An 18,913-nucleotide genomic window follows, 5' to 3' on the forward strand; every position below is an offset into this window, starting at 1 on the left:
TTATCACTTCTGCTTCCTTCCTTTCCTTGATTGTTATTGCTCAAATATAATATCGTATAGTTATTACTTAGTAAGATCTCAGCTGTTTTTTCCCCCCTTCATTGTGGCAGTAATGCCAATTATATCCATGTGACACTTTTTCATTTCTTCTACAAGTTCAATTTCCTTTTCATTAATATTCCTTATATTGATGGTTCCTATCTTCAGTTCTAATGTTGGGTATCTTCTTCTTCTTCCATATGTTCAGTTGGAGCTTGTTCCTTACCTTAGATATGCAATTTAATACTGCTTCCTATAGATGCCATTTAACTATCTCCCATGAACTGCTAACATCCTTCCTCTGGAGGGCTATATGCCATGGCACACTTCCAACCCTCCTCCTAAGCTTGTCATAATCAGCTGCCTTGTAGTTCCACATATACCCCTTCATGACATAATACTTATGTTTTACTATCCCCCAAGTTAAGACAGTATGGTCATTTTCCCAAATCAGAAACAATGTTGCCATCTTGGTTATGGATAGCTTTTCTGATACTATGACCAGGTCCAATACTCTTGAAATCCTGAGTCCCCTCCATCACATGTTGCCTCAAGTAGGTATAGAAGTTGCATTTCCTTCATGTTATGTGTTCTTTCTTCCTTCCAATCTATATCTCCATAGTTGTCCTTCATAATAATCACTTGATCTGCACTCATTATACTAAATTGCTGATACATGTGTTCTAGACCATCCCTGGAAATCCCCCCCCCCCAAAGCCTATAGCAGCAACCAACCATATATTTTGTCTTTTTGTCCTTGATGGAGGATGACTTTACAGTCATCCTCCCACTTATCTCCCATTCTTTTGAGCTACAATTCATCTGTATTCATCAGCACGTGCCCCTCACTCAGTCCTATCTTCCCTGAAATTATTAAATCTTCACATTCTATCCCCCCTGTAACTACATCATCTGCTGTTAGCCAAGTCACTAATGCCCATAACTTTTGGCAAGGCGGCACTAACCAATGCCAGAAACTTCTCTCTTGTTCCTAATATTTGTGGCATTAGTATACAGAAACTGCAGTGTCCCTTCTCCCACTTTTACCTTCTGAATTGACTACCCCATTCAATAATTTTGCTTTAGAGACTAAATTTCATACTGATTGGTCATTCCTGCACTCACTCACTTGCCTCATGAGTGCCTTCTCTCTCTATCTCTCTCTCACACACTTGTATCCACCCTAATTGCTTGAGTTTTCCTGAATTTTGTGTTAGGTGTCTAGAGAGAACTTTATTTACTTCAGCATGCTGAGTGAACAAAATTCTCTCTACACACCTAACACCATTTAGGTGCACCTGTCAGTATTATACAAATTCTTCCTTCCACTGACTCAGACCATAAGCACAAATCTTATAATCATTCCTTCTGCACAACTGAGAATTGATTCATTTGCTATCAATGCCTTTTCCTCAATCATAAGCATGACAGAAGACTTACAATCTTCACCTTCTCATGCTTCTTTTTTGCTTCATCCACCAACACCTTCACATCCTCTCTCACAGAATACTTTTCATCTCTCAGATCATTAGTGCCAACCAAGACAATTAATTCTGCATCCATATGGTATAACTAATATCATTAATCTTTGTTTCAGAAAAACCTGATTTTGATATACTTTTTTGTTAACCACCTCACCAAATGATGCAAAATTGCTGAGCAATTTGTTTTGCATTTTTGTTCCTATTCAAGTTACTTTGTTATCCTTGTTCTTGATTTGTTAAAATGTTACTATTAGATGATTTTTTAAAATTTATTTTATTCCTGTGTTGTCAATAAATCATTAAAGTTATTTTTATTAGCAATTATAATTAAATTATATATTGAAAACACATGTTATTACAGATCAGCAACATCTACTTAGTGTTTTGAGACCAGTAGGTAGCATCCAAAAATCAGTTAAAAAGTTTACAGTGTATTATGCTTAATTTTACAAGGTCACAAACATCTGCAGTTATTGTATGAGCACCTCCATGGAGTCCGAAGACTCATTGCAGGAGACCCAAACTATCCACAGTTATCTAATGATATCTAGCATATGACTAGCAAAGTTTTTTACATCTTTCTATAAACAGTATGTAATGAATATCTCAGGGTATATCAATCCCTTAGAATGATTTACCATAATCATAATTAGCTGCATCATGTGTTAATTTTTAAAATCTGTAGAATCCTGTAAACATTAATGTTAGTGCATCCAGATAACAAAGTAACAATATCTGGTGCTAAAAAAAAAAACAAAAAAAACTAAGCAAACAGTAGTATATTATAAGAAGACCAGAGTGAGGTATTTCAGCTATGAAAATGGCACCAATACTTTTTAAAGCATCAAGAGATAAGCCATAGTATACGAACCTCGTAGGGATAGATCGACAACATAATGGAATTTACTTATTATTTTACACCTCCAGGGAGTCCAAAGACTCATCGAGGGAGAGTGTGCCAACAGCATCGAACGATTGAACCCCTTCCAACTACTAACAGCACTCAAACTTGCTTAAGTTTTTTGCATGCCATTAGTAGCAGAGGCTCTACCAATCGAACAAAAGAGGCTACCAAAATGAATGCCTAAACAAACAATCTATAAAATGGTAAATACTATTAAAATATCATGTTCCAGTAGTACATTCTTCACAATGGCCTAAAAACAGTATCTATTAGACTCTCTTTGGATGCTCAAAGATGCTATGGCAAACTGATCAAATGGATCTAACCTGAAAGATGCAACACAGAAGCTGATTAATCAATATTAATTTCTCTGTGATCTAAAAATGAAGCATCCTGCAATTCAGAAATCTACACATTCCCTATAATCAAAATCCTCTGAAGCCCTGAATCATAGCATAAAACAACAGCCAAGCCCCCCCCCCCCCCCAATCGCTCTCATGAAAGGTAATAAACAAAGATTTATTACCTTTAGTCCACCACAAGTGGACTAAAGTAAAACTATCCAGTTTGCCTGCTCTCCAATAAGCAAGATGATGGTCTCACAAAAACATTCATGCAGCATGGAATCTGAACCTATATACAGGGCAGTGATATTAACCACTCAACCAGCAATACTAACAAAAACATGAAATGCCTATACCACCTATACTTTTTGCAATCTTATAAATTAAGTTTTAGCCAATTTTTTGTTCCTTAAAATGAAAACAAATTGGAAGAGATGACATCTGAAAAAATAAAATAAAATAAGTAAGAAATAAAATAAAGTATGACGGGAAAAAAAAAAAAAAGGGAAAATAGTTTCAAGGGAATTTGCCTTGTATTTTGACTTGACTACAAAGACAGGAAAGTTTATTATGTGGAATCCACTGCTAGGTTTCACTTTTATATGTTTCAACTACAAAAAGAGAACACATGAATGCCTGTGTATGTTGTGTGAATTCAGTGCAATAATGGGACAAATGCACAACCCCGAGCAACTTGAGTGATGTACGATAGTGCTGAACATGCTAATGCAAACAGAAACTACTCCTCTGCTAAAAAATTCTAAGGAAGCTAGAATGCTTCTGCAACAAGAAAACATCCAGCTAATGGTAGTCCTAGCTGAAGACAATGTGTTGATGTGTGAGGTTGATGGAAGGTTATAAGAATCGTGCAAGAGATGAACCATTTTGACAGGGTTAGCAAAGCACTAAACACAGTAATAAGTGATCTAAGGAACATATCAGAAAGCCCAATGCATTGAATCCTATCATGGATAAGGTGTAGCAACGGATGACTCTTTAAAATTCTACTCATGTAAACAGGAGGAATTACAAGGTATAGTTTGCACAGGGAGCCTGAGAAATGTCCAGTGTTAGTACTGTTGTCATGTGACAAATAATCCCATTTAGAATTACACCATGCTGATAGTATGATCAGAGTTTGGCGATCTGCAGCAGGAATCAACAAATCTGTTATGACTAATGCTGTAGACTAATGGTGTCAGCAATGGTGTGGATAGTTTTGGATTAGGCACAGATTAGGCATCCTGGTATAGCTAAAACTGTCTGAATGTCATAGCCTACATAAATACTGCTGCCAAGTGTATCTTCTTTCTGTTCAAAGTTTATCATCTAGCAACATTACTTCCAGTAAGAAACTGCAGCATGTCACAAGGTGAATGGTTCCAGGAAAATGAAGTTTATTTACTTTAGCCAACTCAGTTCACACTGAACACATCACTGATTCACAACACAATTGACAATCTGTAGGATGAAATGGAAATGAACAAGTTGTCTAAACAAGGATCTGCCACAGTCAAATCTTCATAAACGAAATTTCCTACATGAATTTCACCAACACCACAGCTGCAATTCTCAAGGAGATTATATCACACAGATACCTGTAAGTTTAACTTATAGATCTGAGAGCTGGGTCAGAAGTAAACACTTGACCAAAGACTAGAGACCGCAGATATGAGAGTCCTGAGAAAGATTAGAGGCGTGAACAGATGGCATCAATGGCAATATCATATTAAAAACGAGGATATTAGGAAAGAGCTTGACATTGTCAGCATCCAGGAATGCGTTAGCAGAGCTAATCTCAGGTGGTATGGTCACTTAAATAGAATGGGAGAGGAAAGATTAGCAAAACAAGTGTTCTTTGCCAGAAAACGACCCAGAGGAAGACCAAGATATAGGTGGATTGATACGGTATAAAGTGCCTTAGAGGATAGAAATATAAGATCTGATAATGTTGGAGTCTTGACAAGTAACAGACTGATTTGGAGGAAAATTGTAGATAGGAAGTTAGTAATGATGTAATTTTTTCATGTGGTACTATCATATCCTGTACACCCCTTGAGGGTACATGACAGGAATTTGATGATGATGATACCTGTAAGTACTTTTTAAGTGCCCCATAACAGTCTTTTATATTCTTATAATATCAGCTGTGTGTAAATCCATCTGCAAATCCTCCTAATACTATCTGCAAAAAGCACTGATGGCAACAGCAAAGCCCAATGATGGCAAAGTATTCCAGGCATATCCAAAGCTGACCAGCACCAATAAATCCAACAATGATATCAAGCGTTGCAGCTAGAGACTAGATTAGATGTCACAGAACTAAAACAGGTATCTATGTGATTTCTGTCACCAATGGTCATATGCTCAGTGCATAAAAATTGACAAATCGGCATATAAACTTCTTATGAACTTGAACCAGCCTTTCTTCTGTCCACTGTGCCTCCTACAAAATCAAATTAACTGAACCCAAGCTAGAACAGATCCACAACCAGTATTTAGATTAAAAAAAATCACCAGCCACTAAATATCAGCTAGCTGTATATTCTCATCACATCGCATCAATGGTTCACAATTTGATCGAGGCTGAAAACAGAAAATATAATGGCATTATCCTCAACTTCCACACTGAACTAATCATTTCAATTACAAAAAAAATTACTAGATGTCACTGCTTTGGACCCATGAATAAAAAAAAAAAAAAAGGGACAGGACAACTTTCCTGTGACACACCAGCAAGTGCATCAGAACTAATGGTGGCTGTGCTGCATTGGATATGCATGGAATATTCTGTCATTGTTGGACTTTGCTGTCAGTATCGCACTTTCAATGCCACCAACCACTTTGAACTCTTCCTCTCCTTGAAAGTTGATGTCTTTCAGTCCAACTTTCCATAAGGTTATCTTCTTCAGTAATTTTAATGTACACTATGTTAACTGGCTTTCCTTTCCCAACTGCACAGCCCAAGCAGGTAGAGATGCTGAGACATTTGCCATCACAAATGACCTTAGATAAATTGTTCATATGCTCACCTGAGTACCAGATAAGTCCAACCACTCTGGACCTCTTCTTGGCTAGGAAGAGGTCCAGAGTGATTGGACTTATCTGGTTGTGATTGGGTAATTGAGACCACAACCTTGTGCTTATCTCTTTCCCTGTTGAGTGACAACCACACAGTCTTTTTAATCAAGATTTTTATGCCTCATTTCCATAGTTGGATTACTGATTTCACCTTCCATCCTAAGTATATGCACTGAATGCATCACTAAAGTAATCCTCTCCAGAATGGAAGCATATATTCCACATTCTATACTAAATTCTCATCCTCTAAGTAAGCCTTGATTCTAAAAAAAAAAGATTTGTCAAGGTTGTACAAATGAAGAACCAAGAGAAAACAACTGGCTAACATCCAGAACCGTCTTCTCTCAATGCATCAAAAACACTACCTTCTCTCACAGCTACAAGAAAATCAACAGTGCATCCAAAACTGATTTCCAAAAAACCAAAAGCAGGAAATTTGCTTTGTGCCTAAATGGCAGCTGTGCACTCTAGACAAACAGTTGGCTAAATCTTTGCCTGATACTGCCCCCCCCCCCCCCCCACTGCTACTGCATCCCGATGGATCTATTGCATCATCACTCATAGAGAAAACAATCTCCGGGCATCATACTTTTCCTTAATGCTTGCATAAATGATTTTGATAAATATCCTCCAACCATTTCAAACACCAGGAAGTGATCACATAAAATCCTACGTAAATTATACATCAAAAAGTTCCCTGGCAGCATTCCTACAAATGTCCTGAATATTTGCATTCCAGAGTTGACTCCAATTCTGTGTTGCCTCTTTATGCTTTCTTACTCCATCAGCATCTATTGTACCACCTATTCTCAAGAAGAGTGACAGATCCTTACTATCAAACTACTGTCCACCTCCCTGACCTCAGTCTTCTCCAAGTAATGGACAGAGCCATCAACATCCAACTTCTATGTAACCTTGAAAGTAGTCAACTAATAAATGACCACCAGTGTGGATTCCACTAATGCCCTTCAACAAGGGATCTGCTCATCTATATCATCCCCACCTCTGGATAAGCATCATGGAGAAGTTATCCCAAGTGGTTGCACTAGAAATTACCAAGGCTTTTCACCAGATCATCACGAGAGCATATTAAGTAAGATTCCATTATCCAGCTTGTCTTTCTGCAACTGGTTGGCCAGTTTTCTGACTGGATGCACATTGCATGTGATGATGGATGGTTTCCTATCTTTTAACTATGCAATTAATGTTGGGGTCCCACAAGGTTCTGTCCTCTCACAGACCCCCCCCATCTTCTATACATCAGTTTCCTATGCCAGTTGAACACTAATCCAATACACAGTTTTTCTGATGACAGTACCACATTCCTATTTCTCACTTGACAAACCTTGTATCAAACAAATCACCACAATTCACAGAGCTGCAACCTCTTCAAGCCTAAATTCTGGTCCCCAAACTATTCTTTGTTGGGGCTCCTATAATCTTGTCGATTTCAATGCTTCCTAAACAGATCTACCTTATTTCCAACAAAAAAGAACCATATTCTCCATTTCAAAAAACATCAGGAAGTGATCAGATAAAAGCCTATGTAAATTATATATCAATCAATCAATATATCAATTATATATCAAACCATACCTCTGACTAGTATCAGTCTAGTCAAATCTTTAGGCAAGGTGATCTCACCCCCCCCCCCCCAAGATTACTTTGACATCAAACTCTTGGCATAAACACATTACAACCATTGCCTTCTTGGCATCTAAAAAATTAGTATTCTTCTTTCTTTTACTTTACCTCTGAACACATATTAACCTTGTACAAATCACAAATCTGATCCATCTTGCACATCTAGGGAGGTACCTCAAAAGCTCTCTTAAAAATACTCGATGCAATAGAGAAGAGACCAATCCGGCTGATTAACGACTCGTCTCTTACCAACTCACTCCAACCACTCTCACAGCATAAGCATTTTGTATCTACTTTATGCATTTTATATAAATATATCCATGGTAAATGTTCAAAGCTATCATCAATAATCCCCACCTCCCATCTCTCCACCAAATCCATTGAAACGTGTATCTACCACGCAACATACCCTTCACAGTCCAACTCCATACTCACAGAACAAGTTTCTCTTTTTCCTCCTCCTCTTTCATTCCTACTGCTGCATTCTGAAACAGCCTCCCCTTTCCCAAGGAATACACTGCACAGATCATCAAATCCAACGTGAACGAGTTCCTCCTTTCCTAATTCTCTTCCCATACACAGTACTAACACACCATAGGTTAATAAGCCAACCTCTCATGTATGAGCCCAACATAAACAAAATAAATATAATAATAATAAATAAATAAAAATAAAAATGAAACAAAAAAAAAAAAGCAAGATACAATCAATTCTGCATGGATTAGCATCCTATACAGACAAGTTCTGATGAACTCAGGCTGTTCTAATATTGATAATGAAGAAGTAAAGGGAAGAACTGCTGCTTGCTATTAAATAGGTATACCTAATAAAATAATCATTCAGTGTACATTTCCTTTTTTTTTTTTTAACATACGATGTTTAAGCATATAAGGAATTACCTCAACTTTTACACTTTACCTCTTGAAATAACTGGTGCACAATATTTCCTAGCAACATGATGAAATTTCCACTATCCCATCCACGAAATTTTTCACTCAAAACAGCTTTTCTCATGCAAAACAGAGATGATACCACCAAAGTACTAGATATCAGTGAATCTGGATTAACAATCACGAAACCATCTTCATGAATAAGTGCATGGTTGTTATGAAATACTGCAATAACATGTACAATGTCATCTTTTTTGACAAATATATCTGACCTATAAAAAAAAGGAAATATTTTCAAATTAATTTTCATTAATTTTTCATCACACACACACACGTACACACAAATGCACATAATCACTACTGAACTTAACAGCAATTATAGAATCCCTGTTTTGTTTTTTTTCTGCACACAAATCACTAATGATACAGTTAAATATAAAATCAAAATCTGTTAGTTACATTTAAAAAAAAATTCTATGGTATATTGCAAAAAAATAGATTTCCAAAAAAGGTTTAATCATGACAACATCTGCAAACTAAGTTCAACTTCTGAAATTTTTGGATAAACATAATATCATGCTAACTGCCTCCATGTGACTTTTATTTTTACTCAACTTCAAAGAGCATTGAGAGTAATTAAGAAAAAAAAGTAAATTAAAAAATTGTTTAAAATACTTTTAAATCTATACAATTGAAATATATTTTAATTTTCAGTTAACAGATGAAAACTCTTACCAGTGTCCTTTAAGGGTACATGTTATAATATCAGAACTTTCAGAATATAATGTGAGATGGACTTCCTGAATGTCTGGAAAGTATTCCACGTTCAAGATTTTACCTCTTATTAAAGTAGGCGCGTTTTCTGCATTTCTTTTTGCATTTTCCAAAGATCTAAAAATAAATAACTGGTAACATTATGAATCCATAAGCTTTAAAAATTTATCAAAAAAAAAAAAAAAAAAATGCAATATGATGAAATACTGAAAAAAAAATATTATTACTAACCACAAGATACCTCTATGAAGCCCCAAGACTTGTTGCAGGAGACTACTATACATGACACTTATGTAGTGTTGTGTATACAATCCACAACACAATCTGTACACTGCACAATTTGCAATCTGCACAACACTATCTACCACAAGCCACACAATATCATTATTTTTGTGACCTTGTTTTGAGGGTGGGAGGGGGGGAAGTTTCCAGGACCATATGATACCAATTAAAATCATCTTCATTTAAAAGAACCCCATATAAAGATTCTTCTTTTGTCATGACAAGAATCAAACCCAATTACAATTAAAGGACTCATGTCCTGTTGTTTTCAAACAAACTACAAAGAGAAATACAGTAATTAACACACATACACTGCATATTGTTTTAAATGTCATTTTCATGTGTAGTTTATAAAAAATTTAATTTAATTTCTTTGCAATCACTTGCCAAAATGTATGAACTTTCTTTGATGTACAGTAATGACATTATAGATAATAGCACATGAATTCCCTTAGTTAAATGATATATAAGAGAACAGGGAGAAAATATTATGCCTTTGAATTTTTATCACAGAACAAGTAAATCATACTACATCTCAGAATAGGTTATAGCATATATCGCCAGCTCATTTACTAGAGTACTAAATTAAGTGCAGCATTTTGGTTTAGTTTCTTCAAAGGGTGTGCAAAATACTGTTGATAGTCATTTAAGCATGAATTATTAGTTTTGTGTAAATCCCCCCCCCCCCACACACACCTGAAGTAGTGTATTAATTCCAAGAACTCCAACAGGATCAGCTTTTACACTTGTCTTTTAAGATACTCAGAAATGCATCTTAAAATCTGAATCTTGTCTTCAAGATACAGATTTCAAGTGGAACTTTTTGCATTAACATCATCATCATCAAATTTCAAATAAGAACCCTCAAAGGATGTAATGTATTTCACAGACTACTCCAAAGTTTTTGACTGTGTTTAGCATATGAAACTGTAAGAAGTAATGAAAATAATTGGTTTTCCTCAACACATCATCAGCTGATAGCTGATCTGTAAGTGAGCAAAAAGCCATGGTAAGAACAGGTATTGGATTTGCTAATTAACTTCGGGTTGATGTCAACTAGTCATATCTGTCAAGTGGTTCTACTGTCTAGATCAGAGATTCCCAAAGTGTGGGTCATGAGCTGATTTTGGGTGGGTCATGCTAAACATTAAAATATGAGAGTAGTTTACATGTTCATTAGGAGAGTTTTACTTATCGAGAATTGTCAGATGAACAATTCAAAGCCGATTCAATTAAAAATCGCACGAGAATTACTATTTTTGTCTAGCTTCTCTTAGCTTGTAGATCTATATCAAATAAATTTTGAATGCTTATCAATCAACTCTTGACAGAAATTACACTTCATTATTGTAGATAGTTCAAAAATGTAGGTGAGTAGCCAAACATGCTTGATCGAACAAACTTGCGACAACATGTCGTGACGTATTATTATAGCTATATACTGTTACAGGTTAAAATAACAGACGCATGGATGCAAGTTAGTTGTTTGTAATTGCAAATAAAATGTATTTTCTTAATTTAAGAATTAGCATGTTATGTAAATAATAAATGTTTTTCTAATTATTATTTTTTTGATATTGACCATAGTAATGGAAGAGAGCTTAAGGAATCTGGCAAAAATGCAAGTCGCTGAAAAATCACTGCATTACAAGCAAGTGGGTCACAAAAAATTACAGTTTTCAAAAGTGGGTCTCGACCCATAAAAGTGTGGGAAGCCCTGATCTAGACAGTAGCATCACTTGAACTTGTGCACACGGGGATGGATTTTTGTAGCTATGCAGATTTAAGTGAATTAATTTGGTATTAATGAATATATTAAGAAAAATAATAAATAAAACTAGATTAGATAAAATAAAAAATACAGGTATAAGAAAACAATGTGAAATACAAGCAATAAACAATTGGGTAGCAACCCAATTGTTTATTGCTTGTACGAGAAATTAATACGAGTAAACATTAATACGAGAAATATTACGCTAGCAGTTTTTAGTACATTCAATCCTGAAAATGTTCCTTTTGAAATAAAAACAGAAAAGTGCAAATTCATTTAAATTTGAATGGGTGAACAAATATGTTGAAATAGTAACTAATGCTAAAGAACAACATACACAGACTAGTGTGTATGTTGTTCACATTGAATCGGAGACAGGAAGCTTGTGCATAAAATGTCTACCATGCACATCATGGGCCATCAAAAATCAGAGAGAATATGATGAGTCCTTGACTCCTGGAGGTCTCTGATAATAATATTAGTGCCTGCTCAATATCTTCATTTTTAATATGACTCTACCACTGATGTCACCTGTTCATTTCCTTAATTTTTCTAAAAATTCTAATACCCGTAGACTCTGCTCTTTGATACTGTTTGTTCTACTAGCCTAACTTTCAGATCCATGCAGAGGGTTGGTTAATTGAAGGGTTGTTGTTGTTGTTGTTGTGAAAGTCAGATAAATGGTATACTACTGTAACAAATATAGCAGGAAAATCAGCAATAAAAAGACAGAAAATCCAAAAACCTTCAACTTCTGAATGGAAATCCATAATGTAAACTACTTCAGAGATTTGGGCACATTTTTAATGAAGATGGCAAATTAAATGAAGAAATAAACAGATTTAGTAAAGGTGGTATGGTGGGAAGTCAACTAGATAAATTTATGTAGCATTAAGAGAGAAATTAGTCAGAACACTAAACTAGTAGTATACAAAATGGTATTCCACCAATTGTGTGACTAATGGATCTGATAGCAGATTAGAAGTAAAATACGAGGGAGCCTGGCAAGTTCTGATAAACACTTAGAACAAAACTTATTTTAATGGTATTAACAACACCAGATGAACTATTTCAGAAAAAAAGATGTTTATTCACTGGCTTTATTTCACTGAATTTCAAATCAGCATCTTCAGAGCATAAAGCAGCATGTATATGTAACAATTAGTATGTGAAAAAACAATTCAAATTGTAATGGACTAACTATCTCAAGTCCTAATTTGGTACCTCTGTTGTAAAAAAAAATAATAAAATAAAAGTATTACAGATATGTAGAAGTTGATCTGAAGATAAAACAGTCTCCAAGATTTTTTGCAAATTAATTGATTAGGATTAGGAGAATTCTTCACAGCTATGGCTGACTCTAAAAATAATCTTTCTGATCTGTAATTACTTCTAAATAGCACATTAATTTTCTTCCATTTAATCCCGTGTAAAGGAGTGTACAAAGCGTGGTTGGCCAGTCTTTATTTGCTACAATAATGGTAGTAAATGTATTTTTTTATGTTCTCCAAGGCAGATCTTAACAGATCTTCCTGTCTGCCCACAGTAGGCCAAGACACAGTCACAGGGAACTTCAAACACTCCAGGATATGCTAGAGGGTAAAGTTTATCCTCAGGAAAGCAGATCAGAGTTGCTAATTTAACATGTGGTTTGAATGTGGTGTGAAGGCCATGCTTTATTAGTACTTTGGCTATATTTTCTGATGTACCCCCTGACATAGAAAATAGTAATGATCCATTTAGAAGACAGAGAAGTAATGGGGCTATGTGTCTATTTTGTAGGAATTATAGCCATTAGCCAAGATATTAAAGTTCTGTGGAAAGAGCTGTATCATTAGAACAAATGGCTCTGTACATAATTGTTTTTAAAATATCAAACTGTTGGGATGGATGATGATGATGTGATTTTGTATAGATATCTTCGCCCATGCGTGTGTGTTGGCTTTCTATAAATGGATAAAAGATAGTGATCCATTTGAAAGGCAGGTAACTAATGTGTCAAGAGAAGGCAAACAGTTACTGCAAAGTGAATTTTGGGGTGTTGGCTGTTTAGGTAGGAAACTAAAGCATCCAAAGTGTCTTGTCCATGGGGCCAAATAGCAAACGCATCATTAATAAAGTACACTAGAGACATATATATAAGTATTTTGTTTTCAAAGTGTTCCATGTAAAAGTTTGCTATGGGGGGGGGATAGCGAGGGGAAACCAATAGCAGTATGATTAATCTGTTTATGGATTTTTCCTCACCATGTAAAGTAACCTGCATACATAGTAAATTTGAATAAGTGAAAGATATGGTGGATTTTTAGACTTCATTAAATCAAGAGTGTCTGGTACATTAGTAAATAAAGAAGTGATATTAAAATCTTTTCTTCATGGTTATGTGGTGATCAGAATTCGTTATAAAAATTATGAAAAGAATTACTGCGTTAAAGTACAACTTCAGTTTAATAAAAACCAAAATAATCACTTGACATTTCAACCTTCGTATTAAGATCAACATCTAGAGCAGGGATTCTCAACCTATGGTATGCGTACCACTAGTGGTACGTGAGCCACTGCCTTACTGGTACATCTAATATCTTGAATTAAATATAGTGGTACGCCACTGGAAAAGGTTGAGACCCTCTGATCTAGAGTATACACACAAATATACAAGTAGTTCCCACCTTTACAAATTAATTGGTTCCTGGTGACCATTTGTAAATCAGGAATTCATAAAGTGGGAGTTTATTTGCCTTAGATAATATTATAAGCGAGAGTTACATTTGTAAGAAAAGACTGTACTGGCCAAAGATTTACATATTTAAAAAAATAATATAAAAAAAATTTTAAATTAAAAAAAAGATAGCGCATTTCTATATCACCGGGTGAATCAGCAGCCGTCAAAGTAGTAAGAGATATACTTGACATGGGAAGGAAAAATCTCTCTCTCTTTTTTTTTTTTTTTTTTCAAAGAAGGCCTCAAGTGTCATCTGCTTCGTTGACTTTCGCTTCTTTTTGTTTAAAATATCTCAACAGCAAGCAGAAGCATTATTCATTTCATGGGAAAATTTACTAAATCGTTCGAAGTCTGAATCTTGTGATTCAAAGATTACTTGAGCTTTTTTGAGAAGTTTATATGCTTCTTCTAGGCCTTTTAAAGTGAAAAACCAAGCTGGAGCTTCATATTCATTATCTTTTTCTTCTTTGTGTTTTTTCTTTCTTGTTCCTCTAATTCAAGGAGATCATTAAGTGAGAGTTCCATAGTGTGAGATTGAAACAGTCATTAACACCACTTTCTGAAACTTCCATTCACAACTGGCCATACCTAAGATTCAGTTTCAGAATTCATAATCTTCATTGTGTTTTCAAAGCCTTCGAAATAATCATTAAACTGAGGACAAAGTTTATGCCATACTCCTTTCATAGTTGTTTTCGGAAACTTTATGCCAGGTGCTACGTTACCCAAGATGCATCTAATATGTCAAATCTTTTCCAAAACTCTTTGATAGAAAAGTTTCCTTCTTTATCAGTTGCTTCTATTAAGATTTCAAAAGTCTCTTTGAGATAATGTGCTTTAAATGTCGCAATCACTCCCCTGAGGTAAAAAGACTATTTTTACATTAGGGTAAATGCAAGTTATTGATGGGAGATGGCTAGGTGCATTGTCAATTATCAGAAGCACTTTAAATGAAATTTGTTTTTTCTCACAATAAAGTTTTACTTCAGGAACAAAGTGATGCATAAGCCAATCTTTCTTATTTGCCTTCCATATTACTGGGAGAGTATCTTTATTAATTCCTTTTAAAGACTTCAATTCTCTGATCGATACACAAATAAGGATTTTAACTTGCAATCGACAGCAGCATTTCCTCCTAATAGTAGAACGATGCAATTTTTTGATGCTTAAAAATCTGGGATTGAGAATCTTTCTTTTGCAATGTAAGTTCTTGCAGGCATCCGTTTCCAAAAAAGACCTATCTCATCAAAATTAAAAATCTGTGATGGCGAGTAATTTAATTCTTTAATTATTTATTTTTTTGGATAAGATTTTGCAGCCTCACTATCACTTGCAGCTTCAACTTCTACTTTAATGTTATGCTAACTAGTTTGCATTTTTTATAGAAGTCACATGACCCCCTTACTTGCAGTAAAAGTCTCTTTGCAGCCATCAATGTGCAATCTATACAGTCCACAACCAGTGGACTGTATAGATTGCACATTTTTTACTTCTTTCAATATTTTTCTTTATCCTTAAAAATGGTGCAAACTGTAGAAATGGCAAGAGAACATTTCTCAGAAAGAGCTTTAATAGTGCTATCTACTTGATGGCTGGTAAGAATTTCGTATTTTTTCTCTAACATAATCTTTTCTTTGTTTCTTTTGCTTTTCTGGTTTTGCAATGCCACTTCTTTTTGACATTGTTGGAAAAGTAAAAGGGTCATCATAGTTAAAAAGAAAACAAAATAAAAAATCAGGCATAATTGAAGAAAACTATGAATAATACACTCACGTTGCCAAGGCTTGTTCTAACCGATCATTAAATCATTACATACTGTGTAATTCTCTGTACATGCCCCTAATCATCTTCACCATGCACAATTTAAAATAAAAATGCTGATCCAAAAAATTCAAAAAGCAGGAATTCATAAAGTGAGAACTACCTGCAAAGAAACAAGCTACACTACAATCTACATGGTATGTTGCATTGATTTGGTCAACTGTTAAAACTACTGGCCTGACCTCTGGTGAAAAAAATAAATAAAACCTTACTACATTACAACACTAGAGTCCTGTTATTAGTATCATCTATTTGCTTACAAAAAATAAATTAAGCTAAAGAGCAACATGCTCTCATAATGCATAGCAATATACATACCTGTAAGGATATGTGCTTTGCATTATGGGATACTAAGGCAAGTGATGTGAAGTCATCAGCTTCTATATACGAGTTGCCCCAGTACTGAAAATATTTCAGGTGCAAACTTTGTTTGCTTACACTTACACAATAAAGGATTAAACCAAGTATATAATTTCTTGGTATCTTTAATTTATAATATAACCAAGTGGAAAAACTTTCAACATCTATCTCTGATCCAGAGTATTTTAATAATAAGGACACCTTTTGACTACTCATATAAGAATTATGGCTTCAGCATTACTTCAACCTTAGTATCGCCTCTGGGTCTGGCTTCTGCTGACAAGGCCCCAATAAAAGTTGAAACTGGTCTGTGACCCTTCTCATAATGCACAGCATTATACATACCTGTAAGGATGTGTGTTTTGCATTAAGGGATACTAAGGCAAGTGATGTGAAGTGATCAGCTTCTATATACAAGTTGTCCCAATCCTGAAAATATTTCAGGTGCAAACTTTGTTTGCTTACACTTGGACAAAGGATTAAACCAAGTACACTCAGGTCTCTTTTTATGCAGTTTTGAAGTTATGTGGTGCATATTTCATGAAAATTCGGGATTTCCCCTTGTACATAATGAACAGCGTGTTGCAACACATTCTGGCATAACGTGAGTAAAGTGTAAGCAGTGAGTGTCCATGAAGTTTAATTTTGTATGTGAGTAAAGTGTTTGCCTTTTTGTTATCATAAGTCTAAATTTTGCTAATTTTTATTTGAAAGATTAAATTTGGCCCAATGGAGAAAAAAAAGCACCATAGAAAAGCAATTTCTTTGGAAATGAAAATCGCAATTTTAGATCGCTTAACAAAAGGAGAGGGATCTATGATGATTGGTAAACATTTTAATTTAGGCGAATCTACTATAAGAGCAATTAAAAAGAATGAAGTTGCAATAAGAAAATCTGTCATTTCTAGCACAAAACTAAGTGCCAAATCATCATCGTACTGAAGAGATGCTTTATTAGAAAAAAATGGAACGGGCACTCGTAATTTGGATTGAAGAATTAACTCAAAGAAGAATTCCTATAAGTGGTTATTTAATTAAACAAAAAGCTCTTTGGTTTTATGAATAGATGAAGCAAATGGAGCCTTCTGCTTCCCAGGCTGATAAAGAATTTTTGGCTAGCAAAGGATGGCTAACCAGGTTTTTAAAAAAAAGGAATGCACTTCAATAACATGAAGATTACAGGCTAGGTTGCAGCAGCAGCAGATGAAGAAGCAGCCAAAAAATTTCAAGAGAAGTTTGCCAAATTATTGAAGGTGTAGATATTGTCCCGATCAAGTGTTTAATGCTGACGAAACAGGATTGTTTTGGAAGAAAATACCTAGTCGAACTTACATCCCAAAGTCTGAGAGAGAAAAAAGCAAGTGGGTTTAAAGCAAGCAAAGATTGAGTAACATTGTTACTTTGTAGCAATGCATCAGGGGAAACAAATGTTGAAACCCCTCCTAGTAAATCGATCTCTAAGACCACGTGTTCTAAAAGGCAAAGATCTAAGCAGCCAGTACATTGGATGGCTAATACAAAGGCCTGCTGTATTTACTGAACGGTTCAATAACTGCTTTGTACCAGAAGTGGAAACATATATGAAGCAAAAAGCTTTCGATTTTAAAGTTTTATTAATTGTTGACAATGCCCCAAATCATCCACATTTTTTTTTATACAGCTTACAATATAAATTTGTTCTAATTTATATGTATACTTATATGAGTAATTATGTGAGAGCATTATATGAGAGCATGAAGACATACAGTTCAGCTCACATTGGAATTTAAAGGCTCATTCAAAATTATGCCATGATAAACTAGAAAATGAATCATTAACAGTACCTGATGTTTGGAAAAAATTTTCTATTTTGGACTGTTTAAATCATGATGCATCTGCTATTCCTGAAATAAGACCACAAACTTTAAATGCCTGCTGGAAAGCAGCTTGGCCTGGATGTGTTGCAAACAGTGCAACAATTCAAACATCTACATTATCAGCTGAAATCATTACTTTGACACATGAAACTGGTGGAGAAGGTTTTGATACATTTAGCCAGAATGATGTAGACCAATTGCTTGTGGATAATGTCTAAAATGACAATGATATTATTGGATATCAATTAACTTTAGATATCATTGAAGATCCAGAAAATGACAGTGAAGTGGAAGAAAAACCTGTTCCCCTCGCTGCAAATATAATTCGAGGTGGTCTTGAACTGTGCAATAAATTGGAAAATCATTTTCTTGTTAATGACACAAATTCTGAACGAGCCTTTAAATTCCAATGTGAGCTGAAGAACTGTATGTCTTCATGCTCTCATATAATGTTCTCAAATAATTACTCGTATAAGTATACATATAAATTAGAACAAATTTATATTGCAAGCTGTATAAAAAATTAGTAAAATCATCAGTGCAAAGTTTAATCACTGATTACATTGTCAGAAGAAAAAAATCAGCACAGACGAGGGTGAAGCTAATTCTGTTTGTGAAGAACCATTGCCTTTACCATACAGATCTGATGGCTGACTATCTCTTCTGGTGATGCAAGCGATTTCGCACCAGTTCGCAAACGTTGCCGAATATTGTCTAATAGTGATGATAATTCTGATGAAAAAATGTAAAAAAAAAATGTTAGTTTTCAATAAAATTAAATGAATAGAGCTTTAAAACAAACTTAGGCATTCTTATTTTCCTGAATTTTTTATAAACTCTTATGCAATTTTAGGTTTATTTTAATTCATTGTTTCAGTTTTAGAAAATTATGGAACATATTTGTAATTTTTCAACGTAAGTTAGGTCTTTTTTGTGCAATT

General features: G+C 34.7%; 1 protein-coding gene across 1 annotated transcript in view; it reads right to left on the reverse strand.

Moving 5' to 3' along the window:
* The window catches only part of Dna2 (DNA replication helicase/nuclease 2), a 310,882-nt gene that overhangs the window by 247,502 nt on the left and 44,467 nt on the right, over positions 1-18,913 (reverse strand). The window contains exons 4-5 of the mRNA XM_090416054.1: positions 9,122-9,277; positions 8,415-8,658 (exon numbers count right to left, since the gene is read on the reverse strand). Coding sequence (XP_090272180.1) covers positions 8,415-8,658; positions 9,122-9,277 — 400 coding nt within the window. The remainder of the gene's footprint in view (positions 1-8,414; positions 8,659-9,121; positions 9,278-18,913) is intronic.

This window comes from Typopeltis vanoorti, chromosome 1 (assembly GCF_054136105.1).
Source record: "Typopeltis vanoorti isolate ZY-2024b chromosome 1, IOZ_Tvanoo_1.0, whole genome shotgun sequence".
In the NCBI taxonomy this organism is placed as follows: domain Eukaryota; kingdom Metazoa; phylum Arthropoda; class Arachnida; order Uropygi; family Thelyphonidae; genus Typopeltis; species Typopeltis vanoorti.